The sequence below is a fragment of the Oncorhynchus kisutch genome, linkage group LG3, assembly GCF_002021735.2.
Source record: "Oncorhynchus kisutch isolate 150728-3 linkage group LG3, Okis_V2, whole genome shotgun sequence".
In the NCBI taxonomy this organism is placed as follows: Eukaryota; Metazoa; Chordata; class Actinopteri; order Salmoniformes; family Salmonidae; genus Oncorhynchus; species Oncorhynchus kisutch.
The window spans coordinates 22,137,621-22,162,325 of NC_034176.2; the positions used below are offsets into that span (position 1 = coordinate 22,137,621).

Consider the following 24,705-nt stretch of genomic DNA (forward strand, 5'->3'; position numbering starts at 1 on the left):
TGTGGCCTGTAAACTATGAGTTTCAGGCCACTATATAAGGCCATATGATACACAATACATACAACGTATGTGGACACCCCTTCAAATTAGTGGGTTCGGCTATTTCAGCCACACCCGTTGCTGAAAGGTGTATAAAATCGAGAAATAGCCATGCAATCTCCATAGACAAACATTGGCAGTAGAATGGCCTTACTGAAGAGCTCAGTGACTTTTAACGTGGCACCGTCATAGTATGCCACCTTTCCAACAAGTCAGTTTGTCAAATTTCTGCCCTGCTAGAGCTGCTCTGGTCAACTGTAAGTGCTGTTATAGTGAAGTGGAAACGTCTAGGAGCAACAACGGCTCAGCCGCAAAGTAGTAGGCTACACAAGCTCACAGAGCGGGACAGACAAGTGCTGAAGCGTGTAGCGTGTAAAAATCGTCTGTCCTCGGTTGTAACACTCACTACCAAGTTCCAAACTCCCTCTGGAAGCAACATTAGCACAAGAAATGTGTGTTGGGAACTGCAATGGCTGAGCAGTCGCACACAAGCCTAAGATCAATGCCAAGCGTCGGCTGGAGTGGTGTAAACCTCGCCGCCTTTGGACTCTGGAGCAGTGGAAACGCGTTCTCTGGGTTTGGCGGATGCCAGGAGAACGCTACCTGCTCCAATGCATAGTGCCAACGGTAAAGTTTGGTGGATGAGGAATAATGGTCCAAGGCTGTTTTCCATGGTTTGCGCTAGGCCCCTTAGTTTCAGTGAAGGGAAATCTTAACGCTACAGCATACAATTACATTTTAAACAATTCTGTGCTTCCAACTTTGTGCAACAGTTTGGGGAATGTCCTTTCCTGTTTTAGCATGGTAATCCCCCCGGGCACAAAAGTGAGGTCCATAAAGAAATGGTCTGTAGAGATTTGTGTTGAAGAACTTGACTGGCCTGCACAGAGCCCTGACCTCAACCCCATTGAGCATCTTTGTAATGAATTGGAACGCCAACTGCAAGCATAGTAAGTCAACAATTCAATCGAAGGGCCAAGGCACACTGGTGGGGGTGTTAAATTTAAGTATACTCTACTAAAAAAATGCATTTGTATTACTCATATGGAGAAAGTACTGCTCACTTCAGCTATTTACGTTTCTTCACTACAATTTTTTAAAGTAATCTGTTTCCTCAAAATATTTGAGCAGCCTGAACTCATCAGGATTCACAGTGGATATTGAATGTTATTTCTGTAATTTCTCAATGAATGTCTTCTTACACTACAAAATAGATTCTGAAGTCCATAATGATTCACTGTGCACTGTCGATCCCAAGCATTTGTCTTTCATTTTGGTATGCACGACAGACCTATATTTGAATGAATGGAATTAACGACAGGGACGTTTTGTGACACGTGATCTGCATGTTTCTGCTTCCCATTTCAACGAGGAGTAGAAACGGGAGTGACTGAATATGTATTAATGACTAATTGTCAGCATAGTGTGTAACCAGGTGTCTGTTTGTGTCTGCGTCCCGGTTACATGACGCAGCATTGAGTTTCTTTGATGGAATAAAGTCATGGTGTCTCTGACGCCAGGTTGACTGACATGCTCTATAGGAAACAGATGGTTCAATAAAGGGTGATACAGTAAATAGTATAGGGCTGTGATTTGTTAAGTTGTATGTTAAATAAAAACGGTTTATTTTATTTTATTTGGATTTAACATTTATTTAACTAGGCAAGTCAAGTATTTTTGTCGAACATGGATCCATGTGCCTGAAAAAAAAAAGACAATTACAGTAAGGCCTGTATTGACAGATATATCGAAGAAAGCGAGAGAGGGATAGATAGAGAGAGAGAAATACAGACAGAGAGATATAAAGAGAGTAAGAAAAAACGAAAGATACATGAAACGTCAGTGACAATGGTCCAACAGATCACCATCAATGTGTTCTTCTTCTTCATTTTCTTCTTCTTTTGTCATGTTGTTTTAGCCTAGATAAGCACTAAAGGTATTCAAATATCTTGTTAAATGCAACACAGAAAGGATGCGGCTAAACAGTATGTCATGGGCAACCAAAGAAAGAATAGGCTACTAGTCTGCATACTTCTTCTGCAGCAGTAAAATAAGAATTCGACGATGTTGAACAACCAATGAACATAAATCGTGGGACGTGACGTATGGGTCCCTGTAGAAAAGGCGCGGAGTGTATCGCAAGGCCAGAGACAGTGGAACAGTGAAAGGGCTGCCTGCTCGAGTCTTGCGTTCTTACTGAATGCATAGTAAATTCCTCCTCCTCGATTACTCACATGCAGCTTTCTTGGCTAAACGAAAAAACTGCCAAAGGAAAACAGCTTCTCTCAGACCTCCAACAGGATCTAAATGCAAACATATTTTTGCCAACTAGTTATATCTTTAGAAGTCCTTGAAAAGCATAGGCTATATGTGTGTATAGATTTCGATAAAATCAATACCGCTCTAACGACAACTTGGACACTGCATTTGAGTTCAATGACAAACTGACAAGGAGGCAGCTACATGGACATTCACGCTCCTACAATCTCAGAGACGCTGTGTTCTTAATTTTTTCTCTTCCTTCGATTCGTGTGGAAATCATTTTGGTACAGTTGATGATTTCCAATAGAACTAGTGGCAGTGCTCATTGATCGAGTTAGTATTTGGTCGGCAAAGGACTAATTCATTCGTTTACTAATGCCCTTGCAAAATGTTTGTATCCAAATACCTCTGAAGAAATAGAAGGGACCAGTAGCAGACCCATGCAGGGCTTCGATAGTTGGTACGTTTTTCATTCCTTAGGAATTATTTTGCAAGTGGCATTTCTTCTCGCACGATAATATAATAATATATTTATATGCTGCATATAATTAATTAGCATTGGTAAAACGAAGGATTCCGTCACTTTAATTAATGAATTATATGTCATGAGAGAGAGATGCAGAGATTCAGATGATGATTTCCATTGGCAGATGATGCGTAGCGTGGAGAACACGTGTCCATTTTTGCATCATATTTTTTTCTGATCTGGAATTCTTCCTTGTCACACCAAGAAGGGAAAGAAGCTGACTGCCAATGCACGGGCTATAGATTTGCGTTTTATGGAAATCTTGGGTTTCAGATTTGAGGAAAACACGTTTAACATCATCCCCTCTCCGGCAACTATGCTTTTCCACGGCCTCCCTGGAGGCGAAATGCACGTTGTTGTGGAAGAAATGGACCGGAGAAGAAAGAGCGAATCCGCAGCTATCAGTTCGGCCATAGATATGGGAGAATCTGAAACGGTAGGCAACTAAGCAACCACGCTTAGGGCGATTCCAATGGCGAGTTGAGAGCAGTTGTGTACAAATATCATAATGATCAGCAAAAAGTTCATGCAAAAATGCAGTAAGAGCAGTGAACTATAACATCATACTTGGGATATAAAAAATATTTGACGTGGGATAGGCTATTAAAACTTGTTAGACTAAGAAAGAACTTGCTTTTTGAGTTTATATATTTTTAAATCTTTAACAATGTAGCCTATTTATTCTTATGGAATTATTTTGAATCACTGTCACAGAGCATTTTAGAGTAACCTAATAATGTAGTCTACTAATAGGCTAATGAATTAATATTCACATGCTAATCTGTTAATAGCAAATATCACGGGTGTATTTATTATGCACAATCAAGTGTTTTTAAGCATGCGTTGCTTAGATATGTTGTCAATTTAAACGATATCATAATGAAATGGATATTTCATAATTTTATACTTTTGAATTTGTACAAAAAACATTGCACATTCATAAATTTTTGGGCAAAAATAAGGAAAATACCATAAAATATAAGGGTACTATTCATATAGACTTTTAGGAAATAGCTTTAGACTAGAATGGTTGATAAAATGTAACTTGAGTTAAATGATAAATGAATTATAACACTGGCTTTCACTTTTTAGACTATGGTTGGGTGGAAGTGGTTTTATCTTTGATCTCTTCGACTATATGCTATAATTTATGTGTTATTATTATATCTCATTGTTCTTGTTAGGCAGTTGTAGTCAAAACAAACATTTAAGTCAAAATACATTGGAAGAAGTGAAAGTTTTAACTAAATAAACTGTGTGTGTTGGTTTGTAAGTGTGTTTTGATCCTATTATGATTTATGTAATCCAAAATCTTAGTGCGAATGAAGCCGTTTTATTTCGAAAGGTAAATAGCATGTGCTTTGTTGTTTGTTGTTGTTATTGGATGATTCGCTTTAAATGCCCAAAATGTTTATTACAGAATATGGTAAGGCCTATAGGATACATTTAGCTGTATGCCTATAAACTGACATATTTTAATTGGTGTAAACTTCAAAATTATGTTAATTTATAGTCAACACAAGCCTGTATTGTTCGGTGTAGTATTTTCCGTCAGATATAATAACAGTTCATACAACAAAATAATGTCTGATAGGCTAAAATAAGTATATCCCAAAGGCAGCATATCTTGGGGCGGAAATGAAACATTATTTCGATATGGGTGTTTGATGGCGTTGTTTATCTGTGTTTCATGCTTGTGTTTGTTTGGTTGTCTTTTAGAACATGTCGTGCATGAACAGCGACAGGGTGTCTTTGTGCGCGGGCTGCGGCGGGAAGATCGCTGACCGCTACTACCTGCTGGCAGTGGACAAACAGTGGCACATGCGCTGTCTCAAGTGCTGCGAGTGTAAACTCAACCTCGAGTCCGAGCTCACCTGCTTCAGCAAAGACGGAAGTATCTACTGCAAGGAAGATTATTACAGGTAACTCCATCAATCCCCCAAATGGTGCTGCACACCTGAGCTAAAACATTTCTCAATAGTAAAGGTGTTGGGTTATGAAGAATAAGCACATTTATAGTCAGATGTCCCCGAAACGAGTCTCCCCCTGCACACATCACGAATTATAAATGTTGTTATTACAACCACATATAATAGGCTTTCATATGGCCTACAGCGAGGCCAGACTGAGCTTTGACAAAACGTTGAAGTGTCCTTGCACAAAATGCATTACAAATGGCCAGTGTGAGAGTGTCTAAGGGGCTACATTGTTCTGTTTCAGAGCAGGCCTTGGTGCACACATACTGTAACTGCCACTCTATGTGCTACTAATTGACATGGATCATTTACATCCGATCAAAATGTGTCCGTGCACTGACCATGCAGGTTCTGTCCTCTCCGCAGAAGGTTTTCGGTCCAGAGATGTGCCCGGTGCCACCTCGGGATCTCGGCCTCAGAGATGGTGATGCGGGCCAGGGACTTGGTGTACCACTTGAACTGTTTCACCTGCACATCCTGCAACAAGATGCTAACGACTGGGGACCACTTTGGCATGAAAGACAGTCTGGTCTACTGTCGGCTGCACTTTGAAAATCTCATACAGGGGGAATATCAGACACATTTCAATCATGCGGATGTAGCCTCTCACAAAGGACTGGGACCTGCCAACGCATTGGGACTATCCTATTTCAACGGCGTGGGGAGTGTGCATAAAGGGCGGCCCAGGAAAAGGAAAAGTCCCGGGCCAGGAGCAGATTTAGCAGCCTACAATGCCGGTAAGACTACAGTAATACAATGTCAATTTAAAATAAGCCTTTTCAGAATAACTCTACATTGACTCAATGAGCACTCTCCTCACAAAGTGTCCATTGCGTAAGACAAAATGACTACGCTGTGCAATTTATAATTATTGCCAAGGCCCGCTTTTGACAACGCAGGACAACAATCGAGTGCAACGAAGGGGTGGGACTGTGAGTCTTCATGCGATGATAATTGAAACAGAGTAGCCTAGCCTACTTGATCTCAATAATCTGTTAGTTATATTCCCTTTAATACCATTTTATAGACCTTCAGAGGTTTCCTGCATTATGCAATTAAAAAAATGTCGCCCTCCTGGTTCCATCATTTAATCTCACGAACAATATGAAAGTTATGATAGCCTATATTGCTTTTGCAACCAATATTTTCCAACGAATATTTCAACAACTTCTTTCAGTTCATTTATTTAAGCTTAGCACGTAGCAAAAAGTAACGTTGCCTCTTCTTTGATTTTACCATACAAAGTTGTTTGTTACCTCCATGGACATTCCTCTTTTTTTATGTCATAAAAGCCTATATAGCCTAGGGAGTGTGGTCTTGCATTAGCTTATTTGTGTTCTGGAGAAACTAAAGACCGTGTTCATTTAGACCTAATATTCAAAACAGTTTGACATAGTTTCTTCCAGGATATTATAAGGAGGTTGTTTTCTAAATTGATGCAGGTTATGTATCCAAAATCTCTCCCACTACAATTCAACTGTGTGTGGCAGGAGAAAGTTGAATCTATCATTTTCTTCTCCTGTCCTCTTTAAAACATTTATTTGAAGTTCCGGCTTTCACCTTAGCCCTTTTCCACTTGTCAGGCCCTATAGACATCTAAAGTTCCCCTGCTCGAGTTTGCGCACTCGGGTGCCGGTTGTTCTGTGACGGGGCCAGAATGTGTGTGCACTACAAGATATCAATGAGACTTGACGAGTTATCCAGTAGTGATTGTGATCACCAAGAAGGCCATTGAACAGGGTACGCCTAAATGTCGGATCGAAGTTTGGGTCTTGAGAATTAAACATCACCGCCAGTTATTGTGTTAAACTGTTTTCATGTGCATACCAACTTTCATTAAAAAAAATGCAATAGTATAATTAGGGATTTATAAAGGTAGTGAAAGGACCTGATATTTAACTTTAGTCTATTCAAATAGGCTATATAGCCTAAAACGTATTTTCTCTTTAGGCCTACGCATCACTTGGTCATATCAAGATTTTCCACATGGTTCGTCATCTGTTTGAGCAACAACACTTTCATCCAGTAAACCAAAGTGCATTCCCCACAACACCTACGTGGAAAGGGTTCAACCTAGTTCAACCTGCCCGAACAAGGCAATTGACCCTCTGTTCATAGGCCGTCATTGAAAATAATAATTTTTTCTTAACTGCCTTGCCTAGTTAAATAAAGGTCAAATAAAAATAGAAAAATAGTAAAGGGGATGGGGCGTGTTCCGGGTCGCTACTGCCCTCTACTGTCTACCCTTTGGGCCACTGACTGACATACAATATCAACCTACTGTATGAATAAACAACGCATTCAAGTATTGACTAAAGTTAACATCTGAAGTCACCTAACAACCTTTTAAGGACGAAATCGACGTTTGGTTTGAATAAAGATCTCATACGGTTCTGAATGTGTTGTGGTCCTGCAGAAACAAACCAAAAAATAATTCCCTATGTTGTTAGAAAAGTTCACATCAGCCTATCAATCGCTTTTGAAAAATTGCGAAAGATAAATATTGTTTCTGTATATCTGGTGTTTGTGGTTAGTTGTCTGAACTCTTAAGTGCTATTCTGAGGAATGTGAATGACGAATATTTATCGTATGCAGCATTGAATATGTTTCAACTGTTATGAAAGATAGCAACACTTAAGCATTTGCCAAGAAAATACTGTCAGGGAAATATGTCATGTTTTTGCAGCCACAATTCGATTTTCAAGGGCAGGCTATAGCATAATTACAATTAATAAGGTAACAACCACACCAAATAATAATAATAATAATAATAATTATACTATTAAAGTTAAGACTATTATTGTATTTGTAAAAAAACGAAAACATCTTATTGCGTGCTTATTACTTCATCGCACTTCATCTGTTTTCAAGTAAGACTGGCATTTCTATTTTGCAAACTGCCAATGCATATTTAACAACAGAAGACCTCTAAATGTAAAGACAATCCTGACAACCCTAGCCAGAAAGTAATAGACATATTTTAATTTGTCAAGGTCTTACATAATCAGTAACCTATGACACCATATAGTGTGAGTGCTTGACAAAGGGAACAATAATTTCGCATCACTTGTTTTGTAATATACTGATTAATGTATGTGAATTCAACAACACTTATTGGGTATAAGCCTAAAAACGTGCAATTTGTTAAATATCACAAATAAATGAAATACGTTATAAATATAACATAAATATACCATCCTATTTTGATTATAGTACTGTGGGGTGTGTTAGAGCCTAATGAGACACTGTTTAATAGTCAGTCTGTGGTTGAATTTACAATCACTGTTTAATTATACCTATGCTTTTCGTGTGTTTATTCCTCTACCTTGATGTGTGTATTCATTGCCACGCTCTCTACCAAACATTTCATTACTTAACCAATTTTAAAGCGTTGCATTAAAAGCCAGCTGGGGTGCATACAAGCCAGCATTTTGCTGATTTTAATTCATCAATTCAAAATATATCATGCAGCAAAATACATGACATGATCATGTTTAACTTCACTTGTCCTTGAATGATACACCATATTCATGTGGTCTAAACAACATCTTATGTGTGTGTGTGTGTGTGTGTGTGTGTGTGTGGTGTCCTCCAGCACTCAGCTGTAATGAGAACGACGGAGACTCTATGGACAGGGACTCCTACAGCTCCAGTCAGAAGACCAAGCGCATGCGGACCTCCTTCAAACACCACCAGCTGAGGACCATGAAGTCCTACTTTGCCATCAACCACAACCCAGACGCCAAGGACCTGAAGCAGCTGGCCCAGAAGACTGGCCTCACCAAGCGTGTACTACAGGTTAGACACACACCTACACCATATTGTACCTGATATTCAACAAAATGAGAAAAACTACACACAAAACAAAAAGTCTAAATGTTCCAGTGTATTATGATGGAAGCTAATATGATTGAATAATGTGATTTTGAAATCAAACGAGTAACAAGGGAGCATTTTCTATTTCAATTTCCAGATAAGAATGGTTTATTATGGGAAGTGGGGATCACAACATAGAGCGCTTGATTTCCACAAAGACCACAGCAAATTATCTAGGAGACTGAAGAAAAAAATGTGACAAAAAGGTTTCTGAACAAAAATTCTGTAAAAATCGCTTCGCTTTTATTGAAGCTCCCAGGAAACAAAGCAGTCATTTTGCATTCTGTTTTTCATGCCTGTTATTCCAGTTGAAACTGTCTTTCCCCACGGTTCCATCACTAATATTCGCTATGATGTTGCCTTGCTGGGGTACACAGGTCTGGTTCCAGAATGCTCGGGCCAAGTTCCGGCGGAACCTGCTGAGACAGGAAAACACGGGCGGGGACAAGACCTCAGACGGCTCCACCCTGCAGGGGGGCACGCCCTCCGGACCTGCCTCCGATATCTCCAATGCCTCCATGAGTCCTTCCAGCACCCCCACCACCCTGACAGACCTGACCAACCCCACCATGCCCACCGTCACCTCCGTGTTAACCTCTGTCTCTGGCAGCATGGATGTTCACGAGTGCAGGAGCCCATTGCAGACCACCCTGACCAGTCTGTTCTGACGCCCCCTTACAGACGGACCCCCCCCCCCGACTCTGTCCACTTGGAACTAAAACACAGACCTTTGACAGAGACATTTAATGGACTAGTAAAATTAAGGTAAAGGAAAAATACTCTTATTTTTACTCTGAGCCCATTTGAGAATATTTGCGTAGTGAGGCTGCCAAGCCTTGCAGAAGGAACAGTTATTGTTATTTTGTTGTGGTTGTTTTGTTGAGAACTGAGGAGACTTGATTTGCATTTTTCAATGTTTACAGAATGAAACTGTGGAAAAGAAAAAAAACTGCTTAATTTTGGAAATTCATTTTTTTCCAGCACAATATTTATGTTGTTGTACAGGAGTCACTGTTAGGAAACATTGAGAAGGATTGTAAAATGATGGGAAATCTGAGATTAAACACAGGCTAAAATATGCTATGACTGCCATGTGCCTTACACTTCAATTGTCCCCAACATATCCAGATCTGTTTCTCCCATCAAGATCGGATAGAAACACATCTTTTTTTCTTTACCTCAGCAGAGAGTATTGTGGCTCAAGGGTAAAATAGTAAATGGTTCACACAAACAGTGTGTGCATGCGTGTGTGTTGTCTGTGTGTGTGTGTGTGTGTGTGTGTGTGTGTGTGTGTGTGTGTGTGTGTGTGTGAGCATGCTCGTGTGCATGTGTGTGCGTGCGTAAGTGGGTTTGTAATTGTGGTCTAAATGTAAGTTTCAAATTAATTTGAGTTGGCAGACTAATTATTGCTGTTAAATAAATAAAAAATGACATGTTCACACACACACACACGCACACACACACACAGATCTGTGATATGATAGCATACACTAGGTTGAAATGTTACAGCCAATGAAAGCTAGTTTTGTTTTGAAATATTGTGCTCTTACAACTTGTATTTATCTTACAAGAACAACAATTCTATACCTCATTTACATAAGAAATTGATCAATTAGTATGTTTCTGCTGACCTAAAACCTGCTATGACATACACACTCTCATCTCAACCTCTTACCTCAACTCAGTTTCCACTGTTCAACACGACTTAAATGAAGTTACATGAAACAACAGTCAACTGGCTTTCATATCCCTGATATGTTCAGTATCACAAACCAGGACTTTTACTTCTAGGAATAATAAGATCAGTAGAAGATGAGGTGTACGAGTGAAAATAGGCAGTGATATCACTAATGATTCAGCTTCATCCATCCAACACACTACTACTACTACTACTACAGTACTTCAACTACTGTACTACTACGACGATGACTACTAGTACTACTACTTCTACTACAGTACTACTACTACTACTACTACTACTACTAGTAGTACTACTACTACTATTACCCTAATTATACTACACTACTTCTACTATTACTATTACTACTACTACTACTACTACTACTACTACTACTACTACTACTGCTACTACCCTACCTATACCACAATACTTCTACTATTACTACTACTACTTCTTCTTCTACTACTACTACTACTACTACTACTACTACTACTACTGCTACTACTACTGCCCTACCTATACCACAATACTTCTACTATTACTACTACTACTACTACTACTACTACTACTATTACTGCCCTACCTATACCACAATACATCTACTATTACCACTACTAGTACTACTACCACTACACTACTTCTACTACTACTTCTAATATTACAACACTACTTCTACTACTACTACACTACTTCAACTACTATTACTACCTCTACTTCTACTACTACTACTACTATTACTACCTCTACTACTACTTCTACTACTACTACCACTACGAACCTACTTATACTACACTACTTCTACTACTACTTCTACTACACTACTTCTACTTCTACTACCACTACTACTACTTCTACTACTACTACTACTACACTACTACTACCCTACTAATACCGCACTACTTTTACTATTACTGCTACTACTACTACTACTACTGCTATTACTACTACTACTACTACTACTACTTCTAATACTACACTACTTATATTACTACTTCTAATACTTCTACTACTACTACTGCTACTATTACTACTGTACACTACTTCTACTACCACACTACTTTTACTTCTACTACTACTTCTAATACTACTACTACTACTACTACACTACTTCTACTACTACTACTACTACTACACTACTTCTACTTCTACTACCACTACTACTACTTCTACTACTACTACTACTACACTACTACTACCCTACTTATACCGCACTACTTTTACTATTACTGCTACTACTACTACTACTACTGCTATTACTACTACTACTACTACTACTACTACTACTGCTACTACTACTACTACATCTACTACTACTGCTACTACTACTACTGCTACTACTACTACTACTGCTACCACACTACTTTTACTTCTACTACTACTTCTAATACTACTACTACACTACTTATATTACTACTTCTAATACTTCTACTACTACTACTGCTACTATTACTACTGTACACTACTTCTACTACCACACTACGTTTACTTCTACTACTACTTCTAATACTACCACTACTACTACTACACTACTTCTACTACTACTTCTAATTCTACTACTACTACTTCTTCTACTACTCCTACTGCTACCTCTACTACTACTAATATTACTGTACCAGAGCCTGCTGGTGTCCAATGCTGTATGGTTATTGACTGAGGACTTACTGTTTTCCCGCACCTTCTTGTACAGATCTCAACCCTTCGATGTAGTCTTCAGTTCTGCAAGAAATATAAAAAATGACTTACAGCATAACTTTTGTCATCCTTACAAATGTGTCCCTTCACATCTGTATGTTTTGTATTACACCATTAAAAGCACTAACCTATTTTGCATTGCTGTGCTAAAGTCTCATATTGAGCTGGTTTGTCATCTACAGTATCTGTAGTGGGTGGTAGTCCTGTCATGGAATAAAATCAGGCTATGCATGTGCAGTCCCTTCATTTGAGCATTCCAGAGATTCTGTGCTAGTGTGGCAGATCCAGACTAGAGCTATGATTGGAATTGCAGAAATGTGGGTAATGCGAGGCCCTGCTTTCTCTTATGAAATTATGGATGAGTCCTGCTCACGTAACTGTTCAGACCAGGGCTGAATGGCTTTTGTGGGAGATAATGTTTTCTAGATGAATTTACTCGGCCACAGACAGTTGATGACCTGACCTGAACTCTAACAGTACAGGCAAGGTTTGGACCAACCCTTGACTAATGTAAAAACTAGTCCGTTAGTATCCTCCATGTTGGCTCTTAGTTACAGTATCTCAACAGGCTGCTGGTGCTACCATACCATATGTGACCCACACCCGGGCTGCTGTACACACTATGTTAACTAACCGTGAACAATCAACATTAAACCAACATCCCACTGGGCACAAATGTCAATTCAACCTCTATCCCAAATTGGTTCAACGTCATTTCATTGAGATAACGTGGAAACAACATTGAATCAACCAGTGTTTGCGCAGTGGGATAGTAACGCCTACTCTGGGTGGACAAGAAAAGTAGACATTTCGAACAACAACAGAACAAGCTTCTCTAGCCAAGAGAAAGTTGATTGCAGTTGGCAGCCTTCCCTACAGTGTAATAATAAAAAATGTGTTTCATGGGCAGTTTTCCCCTCTCAGCTGGGACAATATGTGTCCAATTTTTTCATGGCACCACCCAACCGCCAGTTCAGCTGAATCTAATCATAAATCTATGCGAAATTTCCACCTAAAAATATCAAGGAAGTTTACACTATTTTATTTCTATACGTGTAAATTGAATTCAGGATGTAACCTTTTGAGAATGATGTCCTCTAAGTTATGTAGGCGTAACAGATGTTGCTATACAGGGCACATTGTTAATATGTAGCTTTATTATAGAAATACATGAATCAAGAAAGGATTCCAATTACAAGCTCACTTTCTAGGCAAGGTATTTACATTCTCATAAGTGATGGTTAGTATTGTGCCCTAAAACTGCCTGTTTTGGTAGTCTGAGTTGAAATGTTAATTGGCCAACATTCACACAGATGTCTGGTGAGCACACCTGGCTACTCCCACACTTACAGCTCTCTATGGCAGTTTTCCCCAAAACAATCAACGCCATATGTGTGATTTTATATGGATCAGTTCATGTGTGTGTGTGCGCGAGTGTGTGTGTTGGTGTGTCAGTGTGTGTTGGTGTCAGTGTGTGTGTGTGTGTGTATTTATGTGAATGTATATCTGTGTTTTGGTTCCTGAGTGAGAGCGAGAGAAAGAGAGAATGTGTGAGTGCGTATATGCAAGTGTGTACGTGTGTTGTACGACAAGGGTATAATGAAGGGTGTTTCTCTGTTGTATTTTACATCCATTCTATACAATATTCAGTGACAAGAAAGCTAAACAATTACGGAGGCAAGGAGTGGACTGACATCTAATGGTAAGACCGAGGAGGGGTATAAATTAATGGGTGAAATGCAGTTCAAATGGTAGAATTCAAGTGGCAGTTAAGGATTTTGGCTGTGCGGCTTTATGTTAATGTGAGATGTGAACCCACTGGTTGGTTTATCCAGTAATTACAAGAGAGGAAAATCTGAGGCCTGGCAACCATAATGCAGAAATAACAGAACAGCCTCATAACCACACATTTACTGTTTGTTAATGGATGCCTATATCTGTTACAGAGGGATTGTTGTTTTAAGAACAATTAAACCTGCTTACGGAATTTAGGAGAAGATTTAGGGAGATTTTAGACATGTGAAAAAGGCCTTCCACGTCTCCACTCCAGATGCCGTATTCATTGCAACATAACAGAGAGGATGGGACTCTAGAGGCATACAGTTGAAGATCAATAATGCCGTCTTTTGAATAAAGAAAACACTGACTGCGGCAATGCAGGCGAAAAAGGGAACTTCCCTGCATAAAGGTCTATTACAGTATTTGTTCACTGAGCTCCTTTATTACCAGTCTCTGGTTCTGGGTGTCCTGGACATGGGCCTGTCTTCCAGGCTGGTCCCCACTCATCTTTCCCATCAAAGAGGCTGCCAAGCTGGGGCAGAGGTGGACCACTGTTAGGCGTTAGAACCAGTCTCTGCAGAGGGTGCCCTGCCAATGTGTTGCCCAGATGTACCCTCACATTCACAGAAAGCTGTGTGATGAAGGCTTTAATAGAGAGGCTGGTCTTTAAAACACATCAGGCTATATATAAATAGAGGGCCCTATAAAGTGTAATATGTAATATTACTGCCACATTTCACCAGCGTCTTCTCTAAATATTAAAGGTCTTCTCTAAATATTAAAGGTCTTCTCTAAATATTAAAGTTTTTATTTATTTTAAATGGTGTGCCAGAACAACATTTTACAGATATGCCTGAAACATCCTTTTCTACCCTCTACATGTTTCTGATGAACAATGTGAATAGCAGGCAACCTTCAAATGAACATGACATCTCTTTTCACACGACATCCTAGTACACTACTGATTGGTCCATAACTTCCTCTAATGTATTAAACATATTCTAATGGGAGCAGCCTGTGTGAAGGTCCCTGCAGCTGCTCTCGGAAGGCTGGGGTTTTTACACACAGTGCAGAGTACAGGTTTGAGTTTCATACAATCAACTCAAGCTGGAGTTTCACACATTGAGCACAGAGTTCTACTGAACAAGCCACTGCTGCACACACATTCCTCAAATCAACCCCAGGGAGGGCTGGACTGTCCTATAGACTAAATATGTAATGGTGGAACAGAAGGCCTATATATAGAAAGACTGATCTATGTTAGTTGACCATAAAGGACCTGGTCTGAATATAGTGCACATATTGCATAAAGAACTGAAAAGTTGCAGACATACTGAATGGAACGTCATCAAAGGAGGAAGGACCTATAACTTGTGAGTCCCTGATATAGGAAGGACCATAACGCATCGCTCCCCGGTGAAATAAACAAACAAATGGCTCTAATTAAGTAAGGTGTACTGTCTGTGTACCCCAGCCTGGTTAAGGGGAGAGCACAGGGGGTCAATCTTCTGTTGGTTCTCTTAGTAGAACCACGAGGAGGAGATGGAATAGCTGCAGCTCCTTGTGCCCTGCAGCTAACAAGCCCAGCCTCAGCTACTCACATAGGACTTGAGTGTAATACAGAATATTAGGAAAATTAGATGGAGCACGATTCCTGTTCTGATTCCTCTGGTCATTATGTGTCCATTTAGGGTGCCTTTAGCCCCTTCTCTCCCACCATCAGGGCCTCTCCAGCTCAGGGATAGCAGCTAATTAGCATGAGGAGGGCCAGCTAATGTGGAGACGGCTCTCTGTGATCACATTCACTCGGTGGCTGAGGACGCGTGGAGAGATGAAATTAGAGTGATTAATTAGGCTTTGACACTCTGCCAAAGGTTCTCAATTTAGCCCTGTCAAATCAATAAAACAGGCATCTCCTTGGCCACACACAAGGTTGACCTAAAGGAGACTGACCCAGGGGTATTACCAACAATTAAGACCAATTAGTGGAAGAAACCCTCCAATGGGAAGACACACACACAAACACTCAACAGGGCTTTATAAACCTACAAACCAATGCTAGGCACTAGGCACACTCACTGCAATGGACCCCTTCAATATAATAGTGTGTCACGGCAGCACAATCAGATGACATAACTTACTCTTAAACTAACTATTAGAGAGCCACTTTACTAAAATACACCACAATACATGTTACAAATTCACGAGGGAACTTTGAAATGCTGTACTGAAAGTATATTGACGAGTATGTAAGCTGCCATTTCTGAGGACATCCTCTAACTGGGGTGTTTTTCCTGAACTCTCATCAGCCTCATCTGAAAGCAAAGCAAATTATTGTAAAAAACATAAATGTTGCGTTAACATCGTTCACCCTGACAAACAGACAGACAGACAAAGAGGGGAGCTCATTTAATCCAACCCAGCCATTACCATGTCTGTGCATGGGGGGAAAGGAAAGGACAGCCTAAACCAGAGGAAAAATATTGCTTCATTAGCCTCTCACACAAGTGACAAATCGTCGCTGAATGGAATGGAATGTAAAAGTTTCCCTGGGACAAGCCGGGCTCCTGCTCTATTTAGATACACAGTGAAGTGCTGTCAGGGTGGCAGCGTGGTGCCTGGCGGAGCGCGGCAGGTTGGGGAACAGCGCTTAGCACGGAGTGGAATGGGATCTGGGCTGCATGCCTGGGAGCTGCATACCTGCCTGGCTGGCTGAGTGGCTCTCCCTTTGGGTGTGGGCGGGGAGGGGAGGGGGGGGGGGGGCAATCGCTGCACAGGCAGCTGTCAGCAGAGAGGTGGCATGTCCTGGGCTGATGCTGACAGAGGCTGTCTGCAGGCAGCGAGAGCGCAGCCAAACTGACACACTGTTTATTCACAGATGACATCCTGGGCCGGGGATGGGTGTCGCTGGCATTTTCATTCACCTAGCGATGTAAAAACTTCCTGAAACAATGTGTGATGAATTCTTTGTAGAGTACACATAACGGGAATAATTGAATCGTTTCTGTGGCGGATATGTAGGCCCGTCATCTCTGTCGCCTGGTTGTGCGGGGACAAGGAGTTAGGATAACATGCATGAATGCACACAACACGAACGCGCGCACACACACACACACACACACACACACACACACACACACACACACACACACACACACACACACACACACACACACACACACACACACACACACACACACACACACACACACAGAAGTAAATGCACACACCACCACTGAATACTCGTACCCACTCATAGACCAAAAGCATTGGAAGGACCGTCCTACCAGTGAGGAAATGAAGCATAATTATGATTAAGATTATTTTTCCACAAAAATAAAAACCTGACCTGGTAAATCATAAAATGACTATGCACAGAACAAGGCTAAATAATCCTAGTATATTTTGGTTCATGTGTTTTGCAAAGAGTGCTGGTTCGTCAATAGGCTATGAAAATGTTTAGTGTTACTGGATGTTTTGGGATTGAGCTCAAATACAGACAAGCAGATGAAAGGACACCCCTAGAGAGGGTCAGCCAGTAAGGAGTAGTGAGGACCCAGGATCGTTAACCCAGGATCTTTGACTCCTCAATTCATAGCACTCAGTCAGTGTGAGAGGTCAACCCGCTTATTCTCCAATCAATTGTTTCACTGTTTAACAGAGAAAAATAAACAATTACGCCAAAACTAAAACATGCTCTGTGGCTCCCCATCTCACACACATGTACATACCAGTGTACTCAACATACTGTGTAGAAATACACAAGAATGAGGATTCTTGTGGTGTTTATACACTTGCATATGAACATTCACAAGAATCACACACACACACACACGCACGCACGCACACACAGACACACATTTAGCAAAGGAGCATGGCTATAAATAAAGAGCAAAGGAGCAGTGGCAGATGATTGGAGGGAACATGAACATGAGAAAGGTTACACCATCCCAGCAGCACATTAGTCTTGTTTGGACACAAGCTGCTTGATTCTCCAACTGAGTGTTGAGAAATCCCGCGACATCAGCACTTAATCACCGCCTGTTCCCCATTATAAATCAGTTGAACTACTGACACCTGAACTTTATTCTGTACGTGTTGTAAAGGCCACAGGCACAGGCTCACGCTATTAGGAGGGAGCTGATCCATTGTGTGTACATTCAGGTCAGAAAGCGAGCCGTTGGATACACACTGCATGCGTCACCTGAGTAATTGTGGAGCGGAAACAATAATAAGACTCAAAAAAAAAAAATCGACAACTCATGATATCTCTCTCCTATGTGCTGCTTTCATCCATCAATATAAACACAGGCCCTACTATCTGAAGGAAGGTTTTGCAAAATGATGTCGATACTACAGTATTTCACACAACATATAACAACTAAAACTGCCCGAAGGTTATCAAGAAAAAAGATTGAATTTGTCCTCATGACCTTTTGATGTCAGGATGTATCCACCTCATGTTGTGTATGCGTTCACATGTTATGAGTATGAGTATGCATGTGTTTGCTTGTTTGTGTGCAAATGTTTTTGTCTCACATACGCAAGGAGCATCCCATTGATGCTCGTCTGTTGATGCGTCAATGACATCTTCAGCGAGTGTCCTCTGGTCCGCAGCAGGAGCATGTAGCTAGCACACTAGAGTTGTAAAGCCCTGTCCCCTGCTCCTCCTGTTCTTTATGCCGGCCAGACAATAGGGCAGACCTCCCAGCACTGCAGCTGGGCCTGGCCCTCCATACAACAGCACCCGCCTCGGCTCCTGTACTTGGGAAAACTTCTCTGTGATTCAACTGTCACTCATGGGCGGCCAAAGGCTCAGTGAAAGGCTGTGTGCCGGCTGAGTGGTGAGCATTTCTGAGGCCCAAGCGGGTGGAGAAGAAAGGCCATTGTTCTGTTACTCCCCACTCCACCAACCCAGCTCTCGGGGTCTCTGGAAACGGGGCCACAGTAAACAAACAATACACCCCGATGAATGGATAATGATGCACGTGTTTACTGAGTGGGATCTCAGCAGCGTGTTCTCTGGTCTCCCCACAGAAGCGACACCATAAAAAGGGGATTTCAATTTGCATGGGCAAGCTTTTATCGAAGATTGTTTCTAAAGAGATTTCCCTGGACAGATTGAATATTTTGTTTGTTTTGTGTATCCTTGATATACTTCACTTATCCTTCTCAACTCTTCATTAAGGGAGAGAGCTTGACTTTCAGTTGGCTGGTTTGGTTTTCTCTTGATGATAAATAACTGTGGTGTGAATCGTGAAATCATGAATGTAATCCTCAGGCTACGAAGGCAGCTTATCATTCATCTCTGCTCACAGAGAGATATTTCTCCCATGCAACAACTTCTCTGTGCTTTTCCCCCTAAGACGCTATTTGATTGAATTCATGGTATATATTCTACAGTAGACTATTCAACATACTAAATAATGACATCTATAGTATTGTTTCACCATCTGGTCTGGGACAAAGGGTGTCTATTAATCGAAAATTACTAACCAAAATGTTTCAATGGCATCAAGGTCACATTTTCTGGCTATGCCAAATTCGCCTTTTTTATTGCAGAATATTTACATATTAGACTGAAAAAACACCCAGAAACGTTGCCAATACTAATTTGTATTCATACACTCAATCATGTTTGGCTGTCCGTTGGGAATGGAGGTGTTTCTAGTGTTCCTGCCTTTCTACTTGAGGGATTAAAACATGTAACAGGCCACATGCATACAAGCTCTAAAGCAGCTCCTTTTACTTTCACAAGGGGACCGGTGGTATTGTTCTGTCTGCTCCACATTGGGAGGCTCAGGGTCTTTGGTGCACACCGGAAGAGAGCACGGGAACAATTCCTCTCACAAATCCATCTCCTCACCTCACAAGGGTCTCCCCCCGGCATTCCAATGGCAGAGAACCATCAAGCTCAGGGGGCTACTATTCAAAGTCACTTGACTCAAGAGAACTCTCTTTGAGCGGTAGGGGGCAAAATGCTCTCTGGGGCTGTTAAACACAAGCCCCACAGAGGGAACTTGTTCCTATATTTAAGGATTCTATGAGGGTGACATATTGGATTCCTCATAACTCTTTTTGCATTTCAAGAGTGTGAAGCCTTGGGACAAGCTGAAGAGTCTTTATATAGACTAGACTGAAAGAAACGCTTAGGTTTTAGTTGAATAGTAAATCTTAGTTAAGATGAGGAATGTTTTTTCAACTGATCAACATTAAATGTACTACTTATAAAGCTATACGTTTCTTGTTTTTCCATGTCCTTGTATATTTGCTTGTACAAACTCATGTGCACTGACACAGGTAGACACACAGGCAAGTACCCATAAAAACACACAAAAAGTCACAAAGATACGCACACACACCATGAACCTCCTGCAACTTCAAAAGGTGTTTTGATCAGAAATCTGTCATCCAACTCTCTTGGATTCTCTTTTCTGAGGCATATTATATATTTTACGGCATTCTTTTCTGTTGGCTTATGAACATCAAATCCAGAGAGCTGCATAGGCCTCATGTTTGCATTTTCTTAATCTAGGCTTTGTCATATTTCAGTCTTTCTGCCACCATTTGTTCTGTGAGATATGAACTATAAGTCATAATAAAGCTAGAGATGGAAACATTGCTGGTAGACAATGGAGTTTGTCCTATGAAACCAAAGTCAACCTTTGCGTGATAATGAAAGTATTTTTGTCCATACCCCATGGAAAAATATATTCAGAAATGAAAGATTTAATGAAAAAAATGTATATAATATGCTGTCACAAAAAAGCCAATATGTGAACACCTCTTCTACCACAGAAATGCTCCATGAGAGACTAATCATCTGGAATATGTTATTTGTCTCTTTATTGTCCAATAATGTCCGGATCAAGCTATTAACTAAGGGAGGAGAATCCAGCACCATGGCGGTGAGCTATTATTCATATGATAACGTGAATCATAGAAACAACTTAATCTACCTGAGGCGCCCCGAAGGTATGAATTATGAAGGCATTTATGGGCGCCTTGTACACGGCTGTGTTTATTCTCAATTTATGGCTGACAGAGCCGAGAGCAGGAAAGCCACTTTGAAACCCTTAAAACTCTGTGTTTTATTACGTCGCGGCAGCACTGCACAGTTACAGTAGGACCACAAACGACTCCCCGCGGACCTGCCTGCACAGCCGTCCCTACATTCTTAATTTTCAAGACATAATTATTTTCAAAAACACAGCCTCTCTGGAAGACCGTGTTTATAAAGGTGATGAATTACTCTCATAAATACACTTTTTTTTCTCATCAAAAACATTGAGGATGAGAATGTTTTGGGAGCTCAAAATAAAAAGCGACCTCATGGTATGTGGCAAGATGTGATGATCCCGAGGAGGAAGGATTCATATATTTTTGGATAAACTTTTGTATTATCACCAAAGCAACACGGGGGGAAATGATTCCTTTGACAAGAGCAGCAGGTAGCCTAGCAGTTAAGAGCGTTGAGCCACGAACTGAAATCTGTCGATGTGCCCTTGAGCAAGGCACTTAACCCTAATTGCTCCTGTAAGTCGCTCTCGTCTACTAAAATGTAAAATGAGAGAGCATGTGAGAAAAATGTGGAGAGACAACGAGAGAGACAGGAAGCAGCATTACGCTGGTGGGCACAAAGCAGTGATGAATAGATGACACATAGCAGTAGTGACAGACAGAACAGATGAGTTACGGGAAATTAGAATAACAAGGTTATGCCTTGTCTTTTCTGTCATCCCAGAACTTTCTTCTGGGGACCACCTGAGCTATCTCAACCTGGATTACCCCAACCCAACCTGTACTGTAGGTTAAAACTAGCTCGAACAGGTCCTTCCAGAGTAAAACATGTTTGTAACCTACCAACACATTATTTCAGCATGCTTGTAACAATGTTCAAACGAAATGGATATCCAAAGGCAACATGGGCTCTGTGTTCAGGAAATGGAATGGTATGGAATTAACTCCATGCACATTAGGTGGTTGTCCTTGTAATTGACAGTCAGGAATGGTGATTATTGGCCCATCAGTTACAGCTGTCTGCCTCGCACCAGCTCCAGCCACTGTTCCCCTGACATGCCTGGACAAATTAAGCACATATTTACAATGGGTTGGAAATAACTGGAGGAATGTCAATTTGTGACCATGAATGATGACCCCATGGTTGCAGCCCTCAGTGCACATGTCAGAGTGGGAGGCATCAGGCATATAGGCCTGGAGGTCTTTGCTCTCCTTCACAGAAACAGCTCTGTGCTGCTGGCATTGTTACCCTAACCAATATTTACAGCAGACCATTATTACACATCATCAACATTAGCTCTTGACCAGTCAACATGTGCTAAAGCATAACATGGATACTCATCATTAATGTTTAGATACAACCCTGAAATAAATAACCCAACCACAAATAGTTATGTGGGTTATCATTAAATAGCGCAATTTGAAATGAACATTTCATACAAACCAAAATTAATTATCCTTGTTGCTACAAAGTAGGCCTAGTCTAGTGAAGATGGACATTGTAGAGTCTAGACCAGGGTTTCCCAACTGACCCCCCCAAGTTTTTGGAGCAAAAACAAATATATGTATTGTTTATTTTTATTGTTGTACTTGAAAGACTGTAAAAATCCCATCAAATCAGCTCCAAGTGATTTTAATTTTGGAAACCTGCTTCAAAGTATTCCCATGTATAATAGAGAGATATACGCCTATGTGATCGTATACAAACATAAGCAAGGTATGAAATTATGTTTAAATTATGTTTGTATACGATCACATAGGCAAATATTATATCTGTTGTGGCTTCTTGGGGGTCAATATGCCGTCAAAGAAAAATCGGCCCATGGCTGAATCTAGTTGATTGTCCCTGGTCTAGACCGCCAAACAAGCCGCCAACAAGCCCCCCCCCCCCCCCCACACACACACCAAATTATGGCATTGTGATTTGCACAATTCCTCAGAGAAGACAGGAATCAAGCAAATGGTTTCTAACTAGATGGGAATACAGCTTCGACCGGAACATTTTCATAGCAGGTTAGGAGAACTTAAACAGTAGATTAGAAGAATGAACGTAGCAGGTTAGGAGAATTAGGTTAAGGTAAAGAAAAGGGTTAGGGTTAGTGTTAGCTAAAATGCTCTCCTAACCTGATACAACAAGTCACTTCCGGTACTCCAGGAACACAGTTGCCTACACCTGTTCTAGATCGTGTACAGGGGTGACTACCCCTGGTCTAGGAGTAGGACCCACAGGGGACTGAGCAAAGTAGCCTACAGGGCCAGTAAGGAGAATGCGGGAACACAAACAAATGATACAATGATATGAAAATCAAATAAAACTAAATTAAGAAAACCTATGCCTCGTAGGTGTTTGCAAATGTCCATGAGCTCCTAACAACAACATCCATGATCAAAAGGTATTTCAATAATGACATGAAATAATGAGACATTTTTAGACCCAAAACTTCTGCCAAAACTTTCTGACTCTAGGACCTAAGCTACTTATTTTGTTCCGAAACACTTCCAAACATTTTCAAATATTTGTGCAGTTTGGGACTGGAAAATAATTGTTCTGTAGCTTTGAGTTATTTGTGCTCTGTTGCCACATGGTTCCTCGCCAAGTAGCCGGACAGTGAGCCTTTAATAAATTCTGTAATAGGCCTGTAACTTGTACTCGGATGTAAGCCTGATATGCACTTTGTATTACCCATCCCTCTTGTGGTGGTGACATTACTGCAGTAGACTGCTAGTAGGACTAGGGATAATTTGACTAACTGACCAGTTTACTAATTGTCGTGAATAAAAGGCTAATCCTCATCAATTAGGCTACAGACATAAGGGGGGTCGGTGTATGAATGAATGAGATTAGTAATTCATTCAAATTAGCCTATCATGTTCATTTAGTGTGACATTGATGTAGATTATCAATGAAAGCCTTATAGCAGCAATTTAATTGAAAACTACTGTACATTGGGAAGCATGATATTAGTCACATTGTTGTTAGAGCTTGGCATAATCACAGAGACAGACACCGGATGAAAACGTGCGGTCTTGTGTTTGTGCGGGTAGACCAGTAGAGTACATCGGGCAGATATGAATTTTTCATAAACCTTAGGCAGAGGAGAAGAAGAAGAAAGTGACGGATGGAGTATCCATTTGTGTTCCCTAGGGAGCACTGTTTTGCTCTCCAGTTCACTGATAGTCAGAGATGACTTGAGCTGCCTCTCAAGGGGAACAGCAGGAGCACAGAGGCACCCTTTGGAGGAAAGCTCAGCATCCTCTGTGATGTACGGAGTTGTGTGAAGATCAAAGCCATTGTCCAGTCCCCTCAGTCTCCACTCTTTAGGGAAAAGTCAGGGGTGTTGAGAAATGAATGGCCCTGGGGGGGTCAATGAAAGGACGTAAGGAGCTGGAAAACATAACATTACTGACGTGCACAGGTGCAATTCTCTCTTGAATCCCATGAATAGATTCAGTCCAATATGCTGTTGTAACAAAGCATAATGAAGCCTACTGTATCTCTTTATTATTTTCCCATCATACCCCTGCAACTCATCCAGAACGCCGCAGCACTCCGGATGTTCAACCTTCCCAAGTTCTCCCACGTCACCCCCCTCCTCCCATGTCACCCCACTTCACTCTCCACTGGCTCCCAGTCAAAGCTCGCATCCAGTTCAAGGCTCTGGTGCTTGCATATGGAGAAGCGAGGGGAGCTTCCCCTCCCTACCTTCAGGCTATGCTCAAACTCTACATCCCGAACACTCCTTTCTACCACCTCTGGTCTTTTGGCCCTCCCATCCCTATGAGGACCCGACTCCTGCTCATCCCAGGCAAAGCTCTTCTCTGTCCTGGCACCGCAGTGGTGGAACAAGCTTCCC

At 41.1% G+C, this 24,705-nt stretch overlaps 1 protein-coding gene across 1 annotated transcript; it reads left to right on the top strand.

Annotated features, from left to right (window-relative positions):
- Positions 1–2,185: 2,185 nt before the first annotated feature.
- On the top strand, positions 2,186–10,644 carry LOC109871680 (LIM/homeobox protein Lhx2-like). The gene is made up of 5 exons (XM_020462647.2): positions 2,186–3,263; positions 4,547–4,749; positions 5,170–5,540; positions 8,399–8,601; positions 9,057–10,644. The coding sequence occupies exons 1-5, from the start codon at positions 3,081–3,083 to the stop codon at positions 9,345–9,347; spliced, it is 1,251 nt and encodes a 416-aa protein (XP_020318236.1). The 5' UTR covers positions 2,186–3,080; the 3' UTR covers positions 9,348–10,644.
- The last annotated feature ends 14,061 nt before the right edge of the window (positions 10,645–24,705 follow it).